The 21,545-nt window shown below is 27.0% G+C and overlaps 1 protein-coding gene across 2 annotated transcripts in view; it reads left to right on the plus strand.

The window, feature by feature from the left end:
* Positions 1-21,545, plus strand: part of LOC117175661 (epidermal retinol dehydrogenase 2-like) — a 97,074-nt gene that overhangs the window by 7,298 nt on the left and 68,231 nt on the right. The window contains exons 1-2 of one of the 2 annotated variants that reach the window (XM_033365387.1): positions 15,259-15,281; positions 17,528-18,114. In XM_033365387.1, the coding sequence (XP_033221278.1) occupies positions 17,886-18,114 (229 nt within the window). In that variant the 5' untranslated portion in view covers positions 15,259-15,281; positions 17,528-17,885. Of the gene's footprint in view, positions 1-15,258; positions 15,282-17,527; positions 18,115-21,545 lie in introns of those variants that run through there. The other variant, XM_033365386.1, reaches the window with a different exon arrangement.

The following is a 21,545-nucleotide window of genomic DNA, read 5'->3' on the forward strand; positions in this document are numbered from 1 at the left end:
AGTCAAAACTTTCAAAATTATATACATTAATTGAATTCCTAGAAACTGACCCTGGATTCCAAAATATTGAAAATAATTGTCTAAAATGTTAAAAAGGATGTATAATTCAAAAAGAATTAAATTTTTTTTAATATTTTACAAAATTTAATTTAATCTCAAGTTTTTCTCATAAAAAAAATCTTTTAAATTTTCTGGATACTTTTTGAGCTATCTGAAATATTTAAAAATCTTTTTTAATATTCTTGCGAAAACTGAGAAAATTATATTTATCAAATTTTTAACAACATATAGTTTTTCGAAGATTTGCATAAAAAATTCAAAGCTTTTTTAAATTCTGAAAGGTTTTATCAAAATAAACAACTTCTCCTAAAATTCCTGAAAAATTCTTTAATATTTTGTCATTTAAAAAAATTAATTTTTAAAGAATATTCAATAGGATTTCTAAGTATTTTGTTTAAATCGCAACTATTTGGTTTAACATTAAAGTTTTTTTGATTGATTAACGTTTGTGTTGAAATTTTTATTTGACGCTTCAAATTTTACATAATATTCAAAATAAGTAGTTATTCGCAAATCTTATGTTGCATTAAAAATTATTTTTCCCTAAAAAAAACCTACACTTTAAAAGATTAATTTTAAGTTATGAAGATTTCCGAACATCTGAAACAATAATCTGAAAAATCTTAAGACAATTTTTTCAATTTTGAAAAATATACATTTTTGTAAGAAAACTGAATTGTTTCAAAGATCATTCAGAAATTTAAGAAAATTAAGGACAAAATGTATATTTTTGAACACTTAAACAAAAAACTGCTTAAGAATTACTTAAAGGTTTTAAGAGCATCAAAAGCAAATTCTCAAGACTCCTGGGAAAATATCAAAAGATTTTGTTTTGCACTCAGAAAGAGAGATTGCTTGTGAAAGTTTACTAAATGATTACGCAAAATATTGTCAAAACATCTCTGAAATTAACGATTACCTCAATGCGCGTCTTGTTTTCGAAAATGATAACTTTGGTGACACTTTTTTTTTAGCACAATATTTAGAAAAACTAAATTACCAAGCAAAACACTTTCAAAACATATCTGTATATACCGATTGCCGTAATTGCTGGCCTACATTCAAAAATGATAACTTTGATGATTTTTTTTATCATGTCAGGAAGGCGAATGGCCCACCGTGCAGTATCAATTAACTTTTTTTATTATAGTTTTTTTATGTTATGGTTTTGACCAGATAAAATATATTAAATAATTTTATATTAACTGTTTCTTTTTTTTTATACTGGTCCAGAATCGATATTTTTGAATACTGATTTTCATTTCTAAATTGTGAAAAAATGGCCTTCTAGCTCCGCTGGGATCCGATCCCAGGTCTTGCAGATTGCCGGTCTGATGCTCTTACCCAATAAGCTAGGGAGAAATTGTTAGATTTATGGTTTTGACCAGATAAAATGTATCAAAGAATTTGATGTTGATTTTTTTTTTTAGTCGTGTTTTAATTTTGTTTTTGAATTTAGAAATAATTTAGACCGGTAATGGCCTAATTTTTATAAATTGCAATGTCAAACTAAACAAGACTGATTCTTCATTTGTATAAGTAGCTTGATATTACTGTATTCAAATAATTTGTTGGAAATTCGTTGTTGTTTCATTGTAAAAATTAATTTTTTAACTAAAAATTTCACTCTTCTATTTTTAGTTTAAAATTTAATTATCCGGTTGAAAATTCATGTATTTTGTTAAAAATTAGTTCTTCTTGGTAGAAAATTAATCTGATTCGACTATATTTTTGGATGAAAATTTAACAATATGTTTGACAAATTTTCTCTTCCTGGAGTGAAAAATATTTCCTAATTTAAAGTTCAACTTTTTTTAATTAAAAAAAATCTTTTTTGGTTGAAACAATAACTATTACATTTTTCGTTCAGAATTGAACTTTTTTGAAATGAGAATTTAATTACTTGGTTGAAAGTTAAACTTTTTTGTTGAAAATTAATTTGTTGGCTCAAGATTCATCATTTCAATCAAAAATCCATTACTTTGCTTAAAAAACGAACTACTTTATTGAAAATATATTTTTTCTTTGGCTGCACTTTTTTGGTTAAAATTCGTCTCATTTAGTAGAAATTAATCTTTTTGGTTTAAAATTCAGTTATTTTAGTTGAAAATTTTGTTTTAACTGTATATTTAACTTTTTCATTTTTGGTTGAAAACTGATCTTTTTTACTTCCAAATTCTTTCCTTTCAGTTAAAAACTGTTTTTAAATCAAAATTCACGTACGTTGTTCAAAAATCGAATTTTTTGTAAAAAATTAAGCTTTTAGTTTAAAAATTCATTTTTTTTGTTGAAAAGTTAAATTTTTTGTTAAAAATTCATCTTTTTGATTGAATATTAATCTATTTTATTTGAAAAATAAACATTTTAGTTTAAAATTCATTACTTTGTTTACATTTTTTTTTAGAAAAATTAATTTTTTAACTGAATGTTTAACGATTCCATTTTTGGTTGAAAACTGTTCTTTTTTCATTCTAAATTCAACTACAAGATTGAAAATTGGTCTTTTTTTGAAAACCCAACTATTTCGCTGGAAATTTATGTATTTTGTTGAAAAATTGTTCTTTTGTGGTAGAAAATTAATCATCTTTTTTAGAAATTAATCTCTTTGGTTGAAAATTTATGTATTCTGTTGAAACAGAAACTTTTTTTGTTTATACTTTTGTTTGAAAACTGATCTTTTTAGTTAAAAATGCAACTAAACGATTAAAACATTTCATTATTTTTTTAAATTTCAACTTTTTCGTCAAAAAATCATTTATTTTGTATAGAAATCGTCTTTTTGGTAGAAAATTATTCTTTTCATTGAAAATTCAACTGTTTGGTTAAAAATTCATTTTTCATGATGAAAATTTAATATTTTTACTGGAAAAGTTAGGAATTTCGAGCGTTTTAAATTGAATTCAATATAGTACCAACATTTAATTAAATAATGGTGCTAGTAAATTTTAAAATATTATGTTATATATTAGTCAAAACTTTCAAAATTATATACATTAATTGAATTCCTAGAAACTGACCCTGGATTCCAAAATATTGAAAATAATTGTCTAAAATGTTAAAAAGGATGTAAAAGATTTTAAAGCCTTACAAAATTATACAATTTTAGAAAAAAATGTAATAAGTTTAAGAGGTATTTAGAAGCTTTAAACAGATTTTAAATTAATTTAAAACTTTAAAGCTTTCAAAAAAATGTTTTAGAAAATGTATAATTTCAAAGATTTAAAAAAAAGATGCTTTTTAAGAATTTTTGATTATTTTTACCAAAAAAAAATTACTAAGGTTTCAAGGAATTAAATTTATTTTTGCACGATTCATGAAAAAATTACAGATGATTTTTCTTACTGAAAAGTTAATTTTAAAAGTAAATATTAAAAGATTTCAAATGATTTCATAAAATTTTGAAAAAGAATGTAGAAGATGGTAAAGCAATTTTGTTCAATTTTGTAATAATTTTTTTGGCTGAAAAATTAATTTAAAAAATACATAAATTGAAAAAGTTTTCAAAACATTTCAAATTGTTTTTCTAAGTTTTTAAAAATAATACAGACAGTTTTAAAGCAAAATTTTTCCATTTTGCAAGATTTCCAAATTTTGGAAAATATTTGAGTTAATTCACGAGATATTTAGAAACTTTTCAAAGATTTAAAGATCATTTTCAACATGAAAAGATTTAAACAAATTTAGAGCAAATTGTATTTCTAAATATTTCAGAAGATATATAAAAATATTTCTTTTAATTGAAGGTTTGAGATAACTTTTGGAATTTCAAATTATTTTAAAAAAATGTTAGGGAAAATTCGCATTATTTTATAAAAAATATTTAAGTTTTAAAGAAATTTCAAAAATAATTAAAAATGATGTTTTTTTTATCAAATGTTTCTATAGTTTAAAGGTCGGACTTTTTGGTAATATATACAAAAAGTAGAACTTTCATTCACATGATGAAAAATGTTTCAAGATTATGTAAGGTGGTTCTTCAACTTTCTGAATAATAATTAGGTCCTGCGTATATGAAATAATTGCGTATCATAAAATAAAATGCGCTTTATCGAAATAACTGTTTAAATATTGTTTCGCATAGTAAAAAAAATTATTCAAAAAAATATATAATATTTAAGTCTACTAGCATTATCGATCGCGCTTTGCGCACGTGTAGATTTTAATAATTTTCTTAGGATTCTTGATCAAATTTTATAATAATTTCAAGTAAAAAAATTTTTTATTTTTATTCAAACACAGTTAAACTTATAAAAAAATGAATTTTGAACAAAATTGTTAAATCCTCAAACAAACAATTGCATTTTTAACCAACATAGAAACTTTTTACTAGAAGAAACAATTTTCGATCCAATAGTTTTGATCAAGAAGATTGATTTTTTAAATAAAGAATATGAATTTTCAATTAAGTAGTTCAATTCACAACCAAAAAATGAACTTCTAATTATAATGATAAATCTTCAACAGAAACACATTAATTTTCAACAAAATAGTTGAATTTTTAATTATTTTTTTTAAATATTTGATCGAAAAAGCAAATTTTGTACAGAACTGTTTCCACCAAGAAGATCGATTTTTTAATAAAAAATCAGGATTTGTAATTAAATAGTTCTATTTTCAGTGAAGAAAGATCATCAGTAAACAAAAAATGTAATTGTTGATATTTTGACTAGAAAATATAATATTCTTAATTAAAAGTATTTAAATTCTTTTTTTTTAAAGAAATTTTTAATGGAATAATTAAATCCTCAACCAAAAAAAAATAATTTTCAATCAAGAATTTGTCGCAAAAAAGAAATTTGAATAATGCAGAATAATTTGAAATTGAACTGTTACATTGATAACCAAAAACGATTAAATTTCTACTAAAAGAGATGAATTTCAAACATTTTTTCAATTGATTCAAATTATTCTCAAAATTTTGAAATTAAAAAAACATCTTTTAAAGTCTTCCAGATTTTCGTTTGCATTTTTAGAAGTCTTTCGAAATTCTTTAAAATCTTTTTGAGCTTTTTTAAAATCTTTTTAAATTTTCTTTAAAAACTTATTTTTCCAATAATTTAAAGAAAAGTTCTTTATTTTTTGAAAACTTTTAAAATTCTGAAAAGCTTTTAATATTATAATCAAGATCTTCAGAAATTTATATTTTGTTTCAAATTTTTTTTAATCTTTTGAAGCGAAAAATTTGTTTTGTATCTTTACAAAATATCTCTTAAACTTACTTGAATTTTTTGTAAAATGATCTTCTAAATTCTGTTTTTAAATGTTAGCAAATCATATCAAATCATTTTTAGTTTTCTCTTGAAATTAATCTTTTTCAGTTTTCTGTTAAAATGATTTTTTTCTTTAAATAAGGAATAATTTTTAATATTTCTAGGAATCTTAAAAAAATTTCATTCTCTTGAAACTTTTTCGCACTTCTAAAACTTCCAAATATCTTTTACAAGAATTCCGTTTTCTTTAAAAAACATTGTAATCTTGCAAAATCGAAAATATGCCTTCAAAGCTTCCATATTTATTTCAAAATTTTTTTAAATCTTTTTAAAATTTCTTTCAATGAAATTTTTCAAACTTCATAAGAAGTTTCAAATTTTTAGTTCGAAATCTTTAAAAATTTATGATAAGTTCCAAATTTTTGGAAATTCTTTCAAGTCCTAAATTATTTTTCTACCCTAGAAATTGGTAAATATCTCTTAAACTTACTCTAATTTTATCTAAAATTAAGTAATCTGACAAAATTGAAAAAATTGTCTTAAACTCTTCTAGATTCTTTTTTAAAATTTTAGGAAATTATTTAAAATTTTTTAAAATTTTCTTATAAATTTAATAAAAAATCATTTTCAATTATCCTATGGATATTAAATTTTTGTTTGATTCTCTTGAAACTGTTCAAAGATTCTGAAATTTATAAGTATATTTTGAAAAATGCAGTTTTATTACAAATTTTCAAATCCTTTAAAATTATAAAAAAAAACTTAATATCTTCCAGACTTTTTAAATATGTATTGATACCAACTGTGTATAAATTTAGTAAATTGAAATATTCGAAGCTTTTATTAAATAAATTAAATAAATGAATGAAAATAGACAAAGTTTGTATTAAAAATTTTATCATCTATAATTAATTTGTAGACATGTTTGGAAATATATTTTATCGTGAAACAAAATTTTTAATAGATAAACAAACAGGAAATAGCCATTACAAGTCATTCACGCAGTGTCACAACCAATCAGGTCTTGTTCAACATTGTATGCGAGATATCGTTACACAACTATTTTATTTAGGATAGGTATTCGATAAAAATAATAAATATTCAAAAGTTAAAAATTTTTTTAAGGGTCCCGTAACTGAACTTTAAAGCTTTGATTATTTTGGACAAATTTATTTTAATGCAGATTAATAATCTAAAAGTGCAATCAGATACAATATATATTATTGAGCACCCTTTTTACCGGGTTTATCATAGCCAAAAAATTATTAGACAAGGAAATTTTCTGTTTAGAAGATTATGCTGGAAGCTTTACTGTTAGTCAGATTCCGTTCGAAAGTAGCTCGTATTGAAAGTCTTGAAATGGAGATGTGTACTATAAAATAAAATTTTGCAATATTTCACTGATATTCTTTTACTGTTGAAGATTAAAAAATGAGAAAAATGAAGAATTATTTTTATTTTTTAGGCCACTATTCTGAAACCTTTTCTATTAGATCGATTTTCTTCGAAGGTGTCTCAAATCATACTCTTGAAGTGTAGATGAGAATTTCAAAATAAAATTTGATATTTCATAGTATTTTTTAAATCTTATTGTATAATACAATAGAAAAATTTCATCTCTTAGACCAATATGTTTGAAGTTTTCTTTTTGGCCGAATTTTTTTTGGGATGTTTCAAATTGAAGATGTTGGTATAGTACTACTTTTTTGTCTTCACTGTATAAATAATTAGACAAATGAGAAAATTTAGTTCTTTTCGATCACTATGTTAATTTTCATTAAAAATAAAAATTTCCTTTTTCATAGTGATAGTTTTTTTTCAGGCAGTCAAAAACTACAAATATAATTAAAATCCGTTTTTCGGACCACAGTATTGGATTCTTTATTAGTGGTACGATTAACTTCGAAGATGGCTCAAATTGAAGGTCTTGGCATGTCGATTTGGATTTAAAAATAAAATTTGCTGTTTCCATTTGTTGTTTTCTGTTAGCACTTGTTAAACATGCGAATTTGTTTTTTAGATTATGACGCAGAAAGCTTCTGTATATTATAGGTACAATGTCCAATAGGCACTAATTCATTAAGAATTACTACATCATGCACTACAAAAAAAGTGATTAAGTTCTAGAATTGCGTTGTACAGATTGCATCCCATAAATACAGAAATTTTGTATTGGCACAGGAACACGTGGTGACCCAGCGAATTGCTTAGCTCATTACGTATTCATTTCGCTGAGCGTATTAAACCGGTTCCTATTAGAACTCTTTAACTTTCACTAGATTTTTCTGCTGTAGCGTTATTATTACTCTTATTACTCTTATTATAGTCTAGCCTCGTCTCACGCACGATACTAATTTACCCAAGCCTCTAGTCGTTGAAAAAGCATAGATGACATTGCGGCTTTGATAAAATAATGGACGCCTATAAAAATCTAGTTAGTCGTAAAGCTCACCTAACATGCAGAAAAGTCAATGCTGGTACGATCAATATTATGCAAATGTTTTTTTTTCAATAGTTATTTTTGCACTTCTCAATGTTTATGTAGATGCGACTTCTTATTCTAAATATACCATATACTATGTACCCGGGTACATTATTCATATTATTATGTAACCGAAGGATTGCAGAAATTTCTGGAGAAATGCAGAGATTTCTGCATGATTGTTCGTTGTATTCAGACCTTATATTTTGGGTCTTGTTGCTTTTAGAATATAAACATAAACCATTTTGAAGACATAATTGGCTTTTCATTACTTGAATTTGTTTTATATTTATCTTAAATTTGTATTTTAAAAAAATCTATAAATAATCCCTATTGATAAGAAAAACCATTGGAAATCTTATGCAAATTGAGAAAAAATTTTGTTTTTTAATGCGATTATGACGTTAAATTAAGACCTTTAAAGTATCTAATGAATAATTAATGCGGGGGATTTTATTGATCCTTTAGATTAATAGATTCTTCAAAGTTGATTTTGTGAATGTGGGTACGTTTAATAACAAATTTTAAGATTTTAAAGATCAAAAATGTACGCACAATTTATGCTTTTCGCTTTTTTTTATCGTTTTTTAACGGAAATGGATATTTTTAAACAAATATTATTAAATTATAAGATTCTTTTTTTTTAATGTTGTGTAACTTTAGCACTTTAAAACAAAAATAGTGATATTTTGAACAATATTTGCAATTCTTGAACAGTTTCAGGTTATATTCAAATTTTTCAGGAAATCGGTTGTTTTATTGAAAAATCATTAGATTTCGAAGAAGATTTGAAATTTTGAAAAACTTTCTCTTTGTGTGTTTTTCATCGCAAATTATGTTATGATGGTTTTTTACATCACAAATTTGAAGTTTTAGACAAAAATAATAATTTCAGCTTGGTTTAGAATCTTTTGACAATTTTGGTTTATGTAAGCGTTTTTCGTCGGAAATGTGTGTTTTTAGTAATAAAAAAAAAATAGATTTTAAAGCGGATACACAATTTTTCAACCATTTTAGGTTATGTTGAATTCTTACAGTATAGAAATCGTTTTTTAACCAAAAATCATTATAATTTCAAAAATATTCTGAGTCTATGAACAATTCTTATTTATTTTAGTATTGCTCGTCATAAATTGGTGTTTTTAATAATAATAAATTAGATATTAATTAAGATTCGCAAACATTTATCAATTTTAGATTATGGTGGTATTTTACACCAGAAATTGATATACTTAATAAAAAAAATCATCAGATTAAAATAAATTATGTAATTTTAATTTAAGAAAGAGATTTTCGATATAGATTTCAATGGACATTTATAATTTTGAAACAATTTAAGGTTATGTTAACGTTTTTTTATAGAAAATCGGTTATTTGAAACAAAAATCATTAGATTTTGAAGAAGATTTACAATTCTGAATAACTTTTTACTATGTTGCGTTATTATTATTTCTTAGAAATTATTTCTTTTTTAATAAAAAATTATTTTATTCCAAATAATAATTATGAAGGTGAATTATTTTTTAATTAAAGTCTACTATTTTATTTTTTGTTCAGAATTAATCTATTCTGGTTACAAAATTTTGGATGAAAATTAATTTTTGTTATGAAAATTTAACTATTAAGTTTTTGGCTGGAAATTGATGGTTTGTAATTCCAATTTCAACGTTTAAATTTTGCATTGAGAATTAAACTTTTTTGGTTGAAAATTCAAGTAATTAGTTTGATGTTAAACTACTTGTTTAAAGATCATTTTATTGGTTTCATTTTTAATTATTTTGTTGAAAATTCGTTCTGTTTCTTATGAAAATTAATTATTTAAATCAAAACCTTAACAGTTTAATTATTGATTGAAAATTGAACTATTTTGTTAAAAATTAGTTCATTTTCTGGAAAAGTAATTACTTAAACCAAAAAATTTAACTATTCCACTATTAGTTGAAAATTGATCGTTCTATTTTTAAAATTCTTTAATTTAATTGAAAATTATTTATTTTTTGTTGCAAATTTATATTTTAGGGACATGGAAATTCCATTCCTTTATAAAACATTCACATTTTTGGCTTAAAAACACTTCTTTCTTGAAACTTCATCTTTTTGGTTGAAAATCAATGTTTTCAACTCTAAATTTAACTATTTAATTTTTAGTTCACAACCCACATTTTTTAGTTTAAAATTCATGTATTTAGTTGAAAATTAAATATTTGGGTTCAAAATATCACTTTTTGATCAAAAATCCTCCTTTTTCAATTGAAAATTCTATTACTTTCTTATAAAATTGAGCTTGAGTTGAAAATTTATATTTTTAGGTGGTAATTTCAACTTTTTTCTAAAGAATTTGTCCTTTTGGTTTGACAATTCCACAATTTCCTTGAGATTTTTTTTTCTCTTGACTGAAAAATGTTTTCTGGTTGAAACCTCATCTGTTTTGGTAGAAACTTCATATTTTTTTGTTAAATATTTACATTTGTATTACAGTTTTTTTTTTAGAATTTATCATTTTAGGTTGAGCATTCAAGTATTTGTTTAAAAATTTATCAATTTTGTAAAACATTAAATTTTGTAGTTGAAAATTGCTTTTTCTTTGTGGAAAATTTAACTATTTAATTAAAAGTGAAATATTTTTTGGTTAAAGTATTTTTTTTTAATTTACTACTTTTTTAATTTCAAACTGTCTTATTGAAAATTCGTCTCTTTTGCTTTTATGAAATGTTCTACTTTTTATGTTAAACATTCTATCATTCTGTAGAAAATTTAATTATTGTGTCGAAAATTAAAGTATTTTTTAAAAAGTAATATTTTCTAGTCGAAAATTAACGTGGATTTGTTGAAAATTCATCTTTTACGGTAGAAAAATAATCTTTTTTGGTTGAAATAAAAAGATTAAACTTTTTTTATTTATTTAATCTTATTAATTTTTTATTTAATTTTATTCCGTTTGTAAAAGATTGTATACCAAAAATATTACAAGATTAAAATCCTGGTATTTGAATATTAATTATCAGGGAAAATAAAAAAGTGGTTTGGGAAAAATAATGGAAAAGTCAAGTAATTTTGAAAATGAAGTTTTTTGTCCACTGTGTAAAAGAAAATCTTTCCAGACGTAATAGAAAATTAGTCATTCCCAGTCTTTTTATATTGATGTTTTCTCGGAATATTTTGTTACTATTCTCAGAAATACAACGCACTAAAATGCATAAATTTCTGCATATTCGTCTGTTCTATTTTGTCCATATATTATGAAACTTATTAATTTTGAGAATGTAAACTTTGCAATCATTCAAACACACCAGACTATAATTTTTCTATCCTATGATTGCAATAAAGATTATGAGGCTAGTAATTTCCGCCGCAATTTGATTGAAACTGATGTAGTCAGACTAATGAGATTCTTCGGCTTTATTAGAATATTAATTATTCAGTTGCACTTCGTGCTGCATTGGCGAATATGGGCTTGGAAGGAAATAATAATTAATCTAACATCATAGATTTTTAATCAAACTAAACAAATTTTTAGATAAATTAAATAACAGTTTGATTGTCGGAATCTTTAACTAGATTTAACCATTTGTACGATAGTAATCTCCATCCGCTCATTATGCTTTCGTAATAACCTCGACGTGGATGTAACAGTTGGCGAACATGCCTATGAGCATGAAGATTCCTTAATTGCAAAGATCTTCTATATGTTTAATAAACTTTTATCCGTATTCATAATCAAAGTCATTTGTTTTTATAAAATTAAATATTGCTTCTGCTTTTTCATTCTTTTTTTTTTTCCTATCTAATCAAAATGCTTTTTACATTTTTTGATCATGATTTATCTGATCTTGATTTTCCTCTTTTCGAAATTTGGACATTAAACTTTTGAACGGGCTAAAGAGACACGTTCTAGCAAAGTTTGAATCTCACTTTCATTTTCTACAGAAATCATTTTCATTGTATGAACATACTCTCCAAGTTTCAAATGTACATTACATTATTCTCAAGTCCATGTACGACTAAACATTATACTTGTAGTAACATGAGTCCAGCATATCAAATTAATGAATCTAACTTTCTTCTGCTTCACTGAAGAAATACATTTTTAAAAATGATAAAGAATAAGAGAAATTAAATTTTACGGAAATAAATTCGCATTTTAAATATTATATATCGTGGTATACAATTTCCGGGTTCCCATTTCCTGAATGTCAGAATTGGTGACCCAACTTTTGTGGAAGCCCCATATCTCCCAAGTCCCTGATTGTATTTTAATGATTTTTACAGGAAAAGCGTATAGTTTATAGACCCTTTTGATTCAATTAGAAAAGAACAACACACTATATAACTTTCGGATATATTAATTTTTTAGTAGGGCCGAGCGGCCATGTGCAACAATCGGTATAGTAGTACGAAATAAAAAAATCAAAGTTCAAAATAACTTTGAGAACTAATTTCTTAGCAGATTAAAAAGTTTTTTCAAATTTATAATTAAATTTAGAATTTATGTGTGCAAACGATTTGTGTTGTTAATTACTTTCAAGTCCGTATACGACAAAACAGAATTCTGCTGATAATATGAGTGCAGAATATCAAATTATTGAATCTGGCTTTCTTCTGCTTTACTGAAGAGATAAATATTTACGAATAATAAAGAGTAAGAGAAACGAAATTTTAAGGAAATAAAATTCTTATTTAAAACATTGTATACCAGGGTTCTATTTCCTGCATATCAAAGTAACAGTTGTTGACCCACATTTTTTGAAACCGCTTTATCTCCCAAACCGCTGATTCAATGGTAATGAATTATACATGAATGCGTATAATTCATATTTTTTTTAATGAAATTAAAAAATACAAACAAAATTTAAAAACTTTCGGATATAATAATTTTTTAGTGCGACTGAGAGGACATAAACCACATTCGGTACGGTTGGGAGAAATAAAAAAACAAGTTCAATGTCACTTTTAAAACTCAATTCTTAACAGATTTGATAGTTTTTTTATTAACGATTAAAAGTATTTATCATCCCTGCCCATTGAATCCATAATGTACTGTATGTATAAAAGTTGTTTATATTTATTTTCTATTTAAATTGAAATAAAATTTAAAAAAAAACTAAAATTGAAATGTATACACATATAAATTCTACGTAAAATTCGGAACTTAAAAAAAATCCAAATTCCCTTTCAGTCTGCGGAAGTTTCCCATAATTTTTTTTCATCTACACGGAGCGACCCAAGGACAACCGCCTTCTGCATTTTTCCCGCAAGTGTTCTAGCATATTGTTGACACGCAGGGATCTTTTTAGGCCATTAGCAAGTGAAAGCTTGGCACGTCCAAGAGCGCCGATAAGGACAATCAATTTAACAGAATATTCCGGGTACAATCGTTGCAACTCCCTTATAAGGTCTCGATACCTCTCTTTCGTTTCATTCTCCTTGGCTATGATGTTTCTGTCAGCTGGTGCCGAAAATTCGATAACGAACATGGTTCACTTCTCGAAGTCAAGAAGAACCATATCAGGCCTCGAATGTGCCACAGACAACAATTGTCGAGAATATAAAGTTCCAGTATATACAGCACTTCCCATTCTCGACAATTGACTCGATTTCCCTAGGAGCATTTAGATGAGCGATATTAAGGTTAATATATATATATATATTAAAAAACTGCGAAAATTTAAAAAATAATAGAAAAGCTACTGCGGGAGCTTAAAATAAATAATTTTCTAAAATTGCTAGCTTTTAAATAGAAGATTTTTTAACCTGCGGAAGTATGAAAGAAATTAACTGTTCCAAAAACAAGTTATTCAATTCCAGGATTTAGACAAATTTTTTTTTTTCAAAATGCGGTATTTTTAAATAAAAATATTTTTAAAGCTGCAAGAGCTTAAAATAGAAAATATTTTAAAACTGCGGGGGTTTCAAATAAAAAATAACAAAAAACTGCTCGAGATTTTTTTTAAATAACAGAAGTTAAAAAAAATTAACTTCGGGGGTTAAAAAATGTATATGAGAAAGTGCGGGAGTTTCAAATGCAAAATTTATTGAAACTGCGAAGTTTCAAGTGAAAATTTGAAAAAATACAGGAGTAAACAAACAGATTTAAAAAGCTACCAGAATTTCGAAAGAAAAATCTTAAGTCCAGGACTTTGAAAAAATTATTGCTTTTTTTCAAACTGCGGAAGTTTTAAATAAAATAATTTTAAAACTGCGGAAGTTTCAAATAAAAAAAATAAACTGCCGGAACTAACAAATTAAATTTAACTACGGAGTTTTAAATAAAAATATTTTTAAAACAGCTGGAGTTTAAAATGAAAAATATTTGAAAACTTTTTAAAACTCTATGGCAGTTTCAAATAAAATGTTGTAAGAAACTGCAGGAGTCTCAAATAAAAATTATATAAAAACTAATGGAATTAAAAAAATTAAATCTGCTTCATTTTAAACTTTTCTAAATGTGGGAGTTTCAAATAAAACTGCGGCAGTTGAAGAAAAAAAAATTATAAAACCGTGGAAGTTTAAAATAAACATAAAAAACTGTGGGACTTTCCATTAAACGAATGGCACGAGTTTCAAATAATAAATAAAACTGCAAGATTAAAAAAACTTTCTCCTTTCATAAAAAAGGATAACGTAAAAAATGTGTTACCCATCTTCAAAACACATTACATCCAGCGAATACGCAATAAAATGCTCTAACTCTTTTGCAAACTTTTATTATATGTTGACTCAAATTTCTAAATATGTCCTTACTAACTGATTCTCATTATATAATAATGAAAGGTTATACCGCGTTTTAATTTTTTTTAAAAGAACTGATCATTTTGAGTCTCTTTCGCAAGTCCCCTTTAAAAAATTTTTTTAATACAGAAGATTCGGTAATCAAATGTTGACTTAGCTCTTCTGTTTAACGGAATTTAGATAGAAAAATATTTACATAACAAATTTGCACTTCAATCAAAAGCTCATTTCCGTAAATCCAGAAATAATATTTATTGGCTCTCAGCAAACAAAAAAATTAGAAAAAACTGCAAGCTAAAAAAAATCGCAATAAAAAATTAATTCACCTGTGGAAGAAAATTGATCACTCAATACAAGAACTTCCTCAGATGCAAATACTGAATCTTAAATCTAAATGTTTTGAAATTATCTGCCTAATGTATACTGATTGTATAACCAGTTATTAAAAAACTGGAAATTATCAGATACGACGTAACATTATGAACACTAGGGATCTTTAAATAATTTTTTGTTTGTTATGTCATCTTCTCTAAAAATCAGTGAGAACTGTCACACTAAATCGAATCAGGAAGGATTTTCATGATGATTAATTAGCTAATCGAAATTTTTATTCTGTAGTTTTTAACTCATTAATAAGTGAAAATCTCACTCGACTCAGTGACCCATTTTGCACTGATTACAATTTAGAGAGTAATTTTTTGTTTGACATTTGAGCACGACCTTTAAAAAAATGTTCCTGTCCTGGTGTTATATCCTTTCTAATTTTGAACCAGCGAGAAATGGGCCACTAAATTAAACCAGTAAGTATTCACATTTGAAGATTTTTGCGGCAAAAGCATGTTTAATTTTTGTTTGTTGAAAATTATTATTTTTTACTAAAATTTATATAGTTTCAGATGGATTTTCTATCACTCGAAATGAAAATTCATGTCATTAATTAAACAATAATTTTTTTGACTGACAATGTACCTATTTAATTTTTAGTTAAATGTTCATCTTTTCAATTGAAAAATCGTTCTTTTTCGTACAAAATTATTCTTCTTAGTTGACAATTAATTTTTTAAACTAAAAATTACTCAATCTAACTAAATATATAATTATTTTAGTTGAAAATTAATTTTTCCTGTTAAAAAAACGTTTTGATAAAAATTTAATTAGTCGAAAAATTAGTCATCATTTTTTGGTCGAAAATTAATCTTTTTTGAAAATAAATCTTCTCGTTTTAAAATTCAACTGTTTCAGTAGAAGATTCATAATTTTATTTGAAAATTTATCACTTTGCTCAAAAATTAAATTATTGTGTTGAAAATTCGTTTTTCTTTGGCTGTAAATTAATTTTTTAACTAAAAATTTAAGTTTTAACATTTTAATTTTTGGTTGAAAATAAATCTATTTTAAATGAAAATTTAATTATTTAATTGATAGAAATTCGTCTTTCAAGCCGAAAATTATCCAAATTTCCTGAAAATTCAATTTTTCAGTTTAAAAATTCAACTATTCCAGTAGAAAACTCATAATTTTAGTTAATTGATCACTTTGTTGGAAAATTGAATTATCTTATTGAAATTATTTATTTTTTTATTACTTTTCTAACTGAAAATTTCCATTTTTGGTTGAAAATTTATCGTTTTTAGTTGGAAATTCAACTATTGCTTTAAAAATTAAAATTAATCTTTTTGGTTGAAATTTTTTTTCTACTAAAAATTTACTTGATCCAGTTTAATATTCAATCACTTTAGCCGGAAATTAATTTTTTTAATTAAAAATGTAATTAATCAAGTTATATATTATATAATTTCAGTTTAAAATTCGTCTTTTTGTTTTAAAATTATGATTTTTTAACTGTAATTAATCTTCCTTATTAAAAAATAATTTTATTGGTTTACATTTAAACTATTTCAGTTGAAGATTTATGATTTTACTTGAAAATTTATCATTTTGTTGGAAAATTTAATTATCTTATTGAAAATTCTTCTTTTTTTCAGTTGAAAATTAATTTTGTAACTGAAAAATTAACTATTCTTCGTTTGATTAAAAGCTTGCCTTTTTGCTTCCAAATTTAACTAATCTAGTTTAGCATTGTTTTAAGAAAATATCATTATTAATAATAAATATTTCGAACAATTATTTGTGTTAAATTTAATTTTGTATTGCCTCACCCTAACTAAAAAATTAAAAATAATTTGAAAAATTCGGAAAAAACCGCGACATTCTAAATTTATTCTAAGAGAGATGTGCGAAAAATAATATTGAATTGTATTGTAAATTGATTCAAGCATTAATTTATTAGTAGAAAATAGTATTATATGTTTATATCGTTTATTTTTTAACAAATAAAGTTTTTTGGTTTCGAACAAATTTGAAACCCATATACATGAAAATTTCAGAAAAAAAGTTTCATTACATTTTTAGACCAATTCTGTTGCGCATTACCTTCATATTATCTGCACACTATGCGTCGCATAGTATCTACACGTGTGCGACACAATTTGCAAATTGCATTCAGAATCACGCGCTCGACGTGAATCACGTAGTGCGAGTGACGTGCGCCGCATGGTTGTTATCTGAGCACTTTGTTAGGATTTCTTAAATGGAAAAGTGTTTAAAAAATATCAAATATTGGGGAAAAAATTATTTCGAAATTTCTGAAGACCCATTCAATCAGTAACAATTTATTTTTACAATTGCACACATGACGTGAGTCACCTGGTGCCGTCACGTGGTCACCTCACGTGAGTTGTCTGGACTTTTTTGGGACTTCTTAAATGGGACAGAGGGTTAAAACATTAAAAAAAATCGGGGGGAAAATGAATTTATTGATGACCCCTGATGCAGCCAGTGACAATTTATTTTTGCAATGATATGCACGATGTAAGTCACCTAGTGTGAGTGACGTGCGTCGCATGACTGTTACTTGGACTTGATAGCGTTTCTGAAATGGGGAAGGGGAGGGTTAAAAAAATTCAAAAATTCGGGAATAAATGTATTTCCGTATTTATGGATGACCCCTAATGCAATCAGTAACCATTTTTATTGTCTTTTTCAGAAAAGAAAATATACAGCGTGAGAGGGAGCGACCCTGAAAATTGTATCAGTAGCACGTGGACGTTCGGTCGATTTCGGCCGGCGTCGGGAGGGGAGTTTTCCTTTCCATGGTTCCACCCTCGGTTCCACCCCATATGCCACAGAGTCTGCCTCTTCACCCTTGCTCAGACCGTACTACGCTCAGACCTGCTATAGCCTAACCTAACCTGGAAATTCAATTCAGTTTTAAACTTTTAAAGTGTGTTAAGTGGTTTTAGAGTAACTTTAGTGCCGGTCATTTCACCGATTAGTGAACTGCAGATTAAAGATATCGTAAAGACAAGCGCGTGCTTCGCTCAGCGCGGCGAAAGCTATCCAAAATGTCATTTCTAAAATCTACCGGTGATGTGATAGGATTCCTGCTGCTCTCGGCAATTGCCATTGTCGAGAGTTTAGTCCGGATGTTGATCCCGTTAAAGTATAGGATGAAGAGCGTTTCCGGTGAGATTGCACTTGTTACTGGAGGTGGGGGTGGACTTGGAAGATTACTTTCACTCAGGTTGGCTGATCTTGGTGCCATCGTCGTCGTTTGGGATATTAATAAAAATGGTAAGTTTTCGCATATTTAAATTATTAGATTTTATCATTTGATAACGATTTTTTTTTAAATTCTAATAGCATCCTAGTTGGCACAAACGTTGAAGAACCTCATTAGAACGCCACAAAAACGTCTCAAGTCAGTCCAAATATCGTTCCTTAAACATTCTATATTTCGGATACATTTCAAGGACGTTTTTGGAACATTCAAATAAGGTATTTTGACTTTTACGTCCAATCAATGTTTTTACGGTGTTCTAATTGCGTTCTTAAATTTCGCGCCTATTGGGATATTCCAGTAACTATACTCGTTTTTCTTACGGAGTAAGAATTTTTTTAATTTCTTATTCTGAAAGCCCAATACCTAATATTTTGAAAAATCTCTTCGTCTTCTTTCTTGACAATTATGGGGCATTATTCCTGAACAGCACCAACTTTAAAAGTCATGTCTTCCGATTGCCTTCAAATTTTCAGAGTTTGTTTGCCTATATGATAGAAGAATATCCATTAATTTATAGATTTTTAATACCAACCCTCCTCGAACTACAGGGGGTGAAATTTGCATCCCCCGGGCAAATCAGGTATTTTCAAATGGTCAATACTTCCTTTCTACAGATGAGAATTAAATTTTGTATGAGTGATTCAAGAAGGGTTTTTCATGCTCTTTCATTCTGTGAAATCTACTGTTTTTAATTTTCTAATTTTTTTAATTTTAATAAACAAATTGCCGTTTAAAATGTTTATTTATCATTTCTACTCTTCGGGCAGTTTTAATTTTTTAAAAGTATTTTTAAACGAAAGCTTGACTTTTTTCCGATCAAAATGCTCAGATCATCTTCTGTTGTGAATGAAGTTTTTTTCAGTTGCAATTTTCTGTTCTCATTTGGAGTAAATGCGTAGTATTTTAGAGTGCCGGGAATTGTAATTGTTTCAGTGAATCTAGTTTCTATTTTGTTGGTCATCTCTATGTGATCTTCTTTCGAACTGAAAAGAATTATTGTTTCCTTTAAATGATTTTTAGCCCATTCGAATTACTCCATCGCAGTTAGAATTGGATTCTGTGCTGAGCGCTGCAAGCTAGCTTTTGCCGCAAGTCTTTTCAAATTTCCACCAATCCCGTCACCTGGACCTTTACCATGTGCAGTTATCTGGAAATGTGTTTCTGCAGAAATTCCAAAATCTTTGTTGTGCTTTAAAAGATTTATGACGGCATATTTATTTTTAAAATGTTGCGCAGCTCCGTCTGCCACATAATAACTTTGGTTAACAACGCTGAATTTCTTCTTGAGATAATCGCTGATGAGCTCTTGAAATGTGTGCACAGCTACAGAGTCATGCCTTAAACAATTTGAGATGATTGCCATACTAAAATGCTTCAGTTCGTTTCCATCTTTGTAATAAATAACTACTGTAAATATAGTTGCTTGATTACACAGCCACAAAAAAAGGGCGCGGGTCTGGTAACAAGACACACGTATTCCTATGTTTTTTTGGGGCACTGAATTCAAATTCGGTATCAAAAATCACCCATCACGTCATGGTTGAGCCATAACCTCAAAAAATGACGAAAAATCATGCACTGAGGCAAATAAATTTCACAATAATGCCAGTGATGCAAATTTTCACTTCAAAAACATGTCAACAACTGTGAACGATCAACTCTTGCCTGATATCAACTTATTTAACATAACTTTACCCAACAGAACCTCACCTAACCTGAATTAACAGAAATTTATTGAACTACACGTAAAGCTCTGGAAGCATATTTTCCCAGTAGCAAATTTGTGCTACATCGAATGGGTCAACTCGAGCCTAACCTAGAAATAAATCTAACCTAACCTAACCTAACCTAACCTAACCTAACACAATTAAACTGATTGTGTTGTCCCGTTGTGATTGCGGTACCGTTTGAATCAGCTTCGGCTTCACCTACATAGAGGTTTAACCTATCCTAACCTAACAAAACCTGACCTAACCTAACCTCGCCGAATGAAATTCAACCACACGTGTAGCTATGTAAGCGTACGGTTCTCAGTCTTAAATGTGTGCTATATTTAATAGGTTAACTAGTTCTTAACCTACAAATGAATCTAACTTAACAGAACCTAACGAAATTTTGCTTAACGCAACACAACTTAACTTAAGTGTTCCCGTTGTAACACAATAAAATTCAATTCATTGTACTACAAGTGGTTAAAAATTTAGACGCACATTACTCATTTGAAGAAACTTAGAACTACAAGTAGAATTGACCCCATTTCAATTAACCTGACAATGTTTGTATTAATTAAAATGTAGAACTGTAACTTAATCATGCAAATGAATAAGAGTTTTATTTAAAAATTTTTTCTCTCTGCCTTTCTTAGACTTAAGGGATATATTTATACTATCTTTCGTGTTTACATTTTATCTTGCTTTTTATCGTAATTAAATTGATTTATAGACCTACTTTAGTCTATTTTCTGTCTGCTATAACGTGTCCTTTTTTTTTTTTTTGAAGGAACGATGCGAAGGGTTACGCTTACGTTTAAGACCTGCATTCGTTTCCCTTTTCAACATACAGCAAAAATCAGCCGTCATGACCTTGTTCCATCTACTCTGATGTCGTTGTTTCCTCACTTCTATGTCTTGATGAAAACGTTCCTCTTGTTCTTCGCTGAAATCACCAACATTTTCTGGAAACTTATCCAGATGGGAATCTAGAAAGTGAAGTTTTAATTTCATCAAGCAGCCTAACTTTTGGTAGTTTCTTATCATTTTCGCAACAATATTCTCGTAGTCTGGACTTTTTTGTTACCGAGGAAATTTGCTTTTACTGCTTTAAAACTTTCCCAAGCGTCCATTTCAATTTTCGTTATGTGGCTCACGAAATTAGTATCTCTTGTCAATATTCGAATCTGTGGTCCATCAAAGACTCCTTCTTTCAATTTAGCGTCTGAAAGATTAGGGAATTAAAGGGATATATACTTATAGCATTGTCCATCTTTGTCTAACGCCTTGACAAATTGCTTCATGAGCCCAAGCTTTATATGGAGAGGTGGTAGTAAAATTTTTTCTGGATCAACGAGGCTTCGGTTGATGATATTATGAGAACCAGGTTTGAATGAATCTCTTAAAGGCCAATGTTTTTTGCTGTAATGATTGGCTCGATCTCTGCTATTCCACAGGCATATAAAGCATGGTTCTCTCGTGAAACCCGATTGTTGGCCTAATATCATTGTTATGATTTTGAGATTACCACATATTTGTTATTTATGATTCGTGTAATTAACTTTTTCAAGCAGTATTTTAACATTGTTATATTCTTCTTTGATGACCGTTGAGTGAGCTATAGGGATAGGAGCGTACCAGGTGTATACATATGAAACCGGTATTTTTTCAAGAAAAAAACACATTTATTTCAAGAGAATGATAACAAATATTTTATTCAAAGTATGCGCCCT

Source organism: Belonocnema kinseyi, chromosome 6 (genome assembly GCF_010883055.1).
Source record: "Belonocnema kinseyi isolate 2016_QV_RU_SX_M_011 chromosome 6, B_treatae_v1, whole genome shotgun sequence".
In the NCBI taxonomy this organism is placed as follows: domain Eukaryota; kingdom Metazoa; phylum Arthropoda; class Insecta; order Hymenoptera; family Cynipidae; genus Belonocnema; species Belonocnema kinseyi.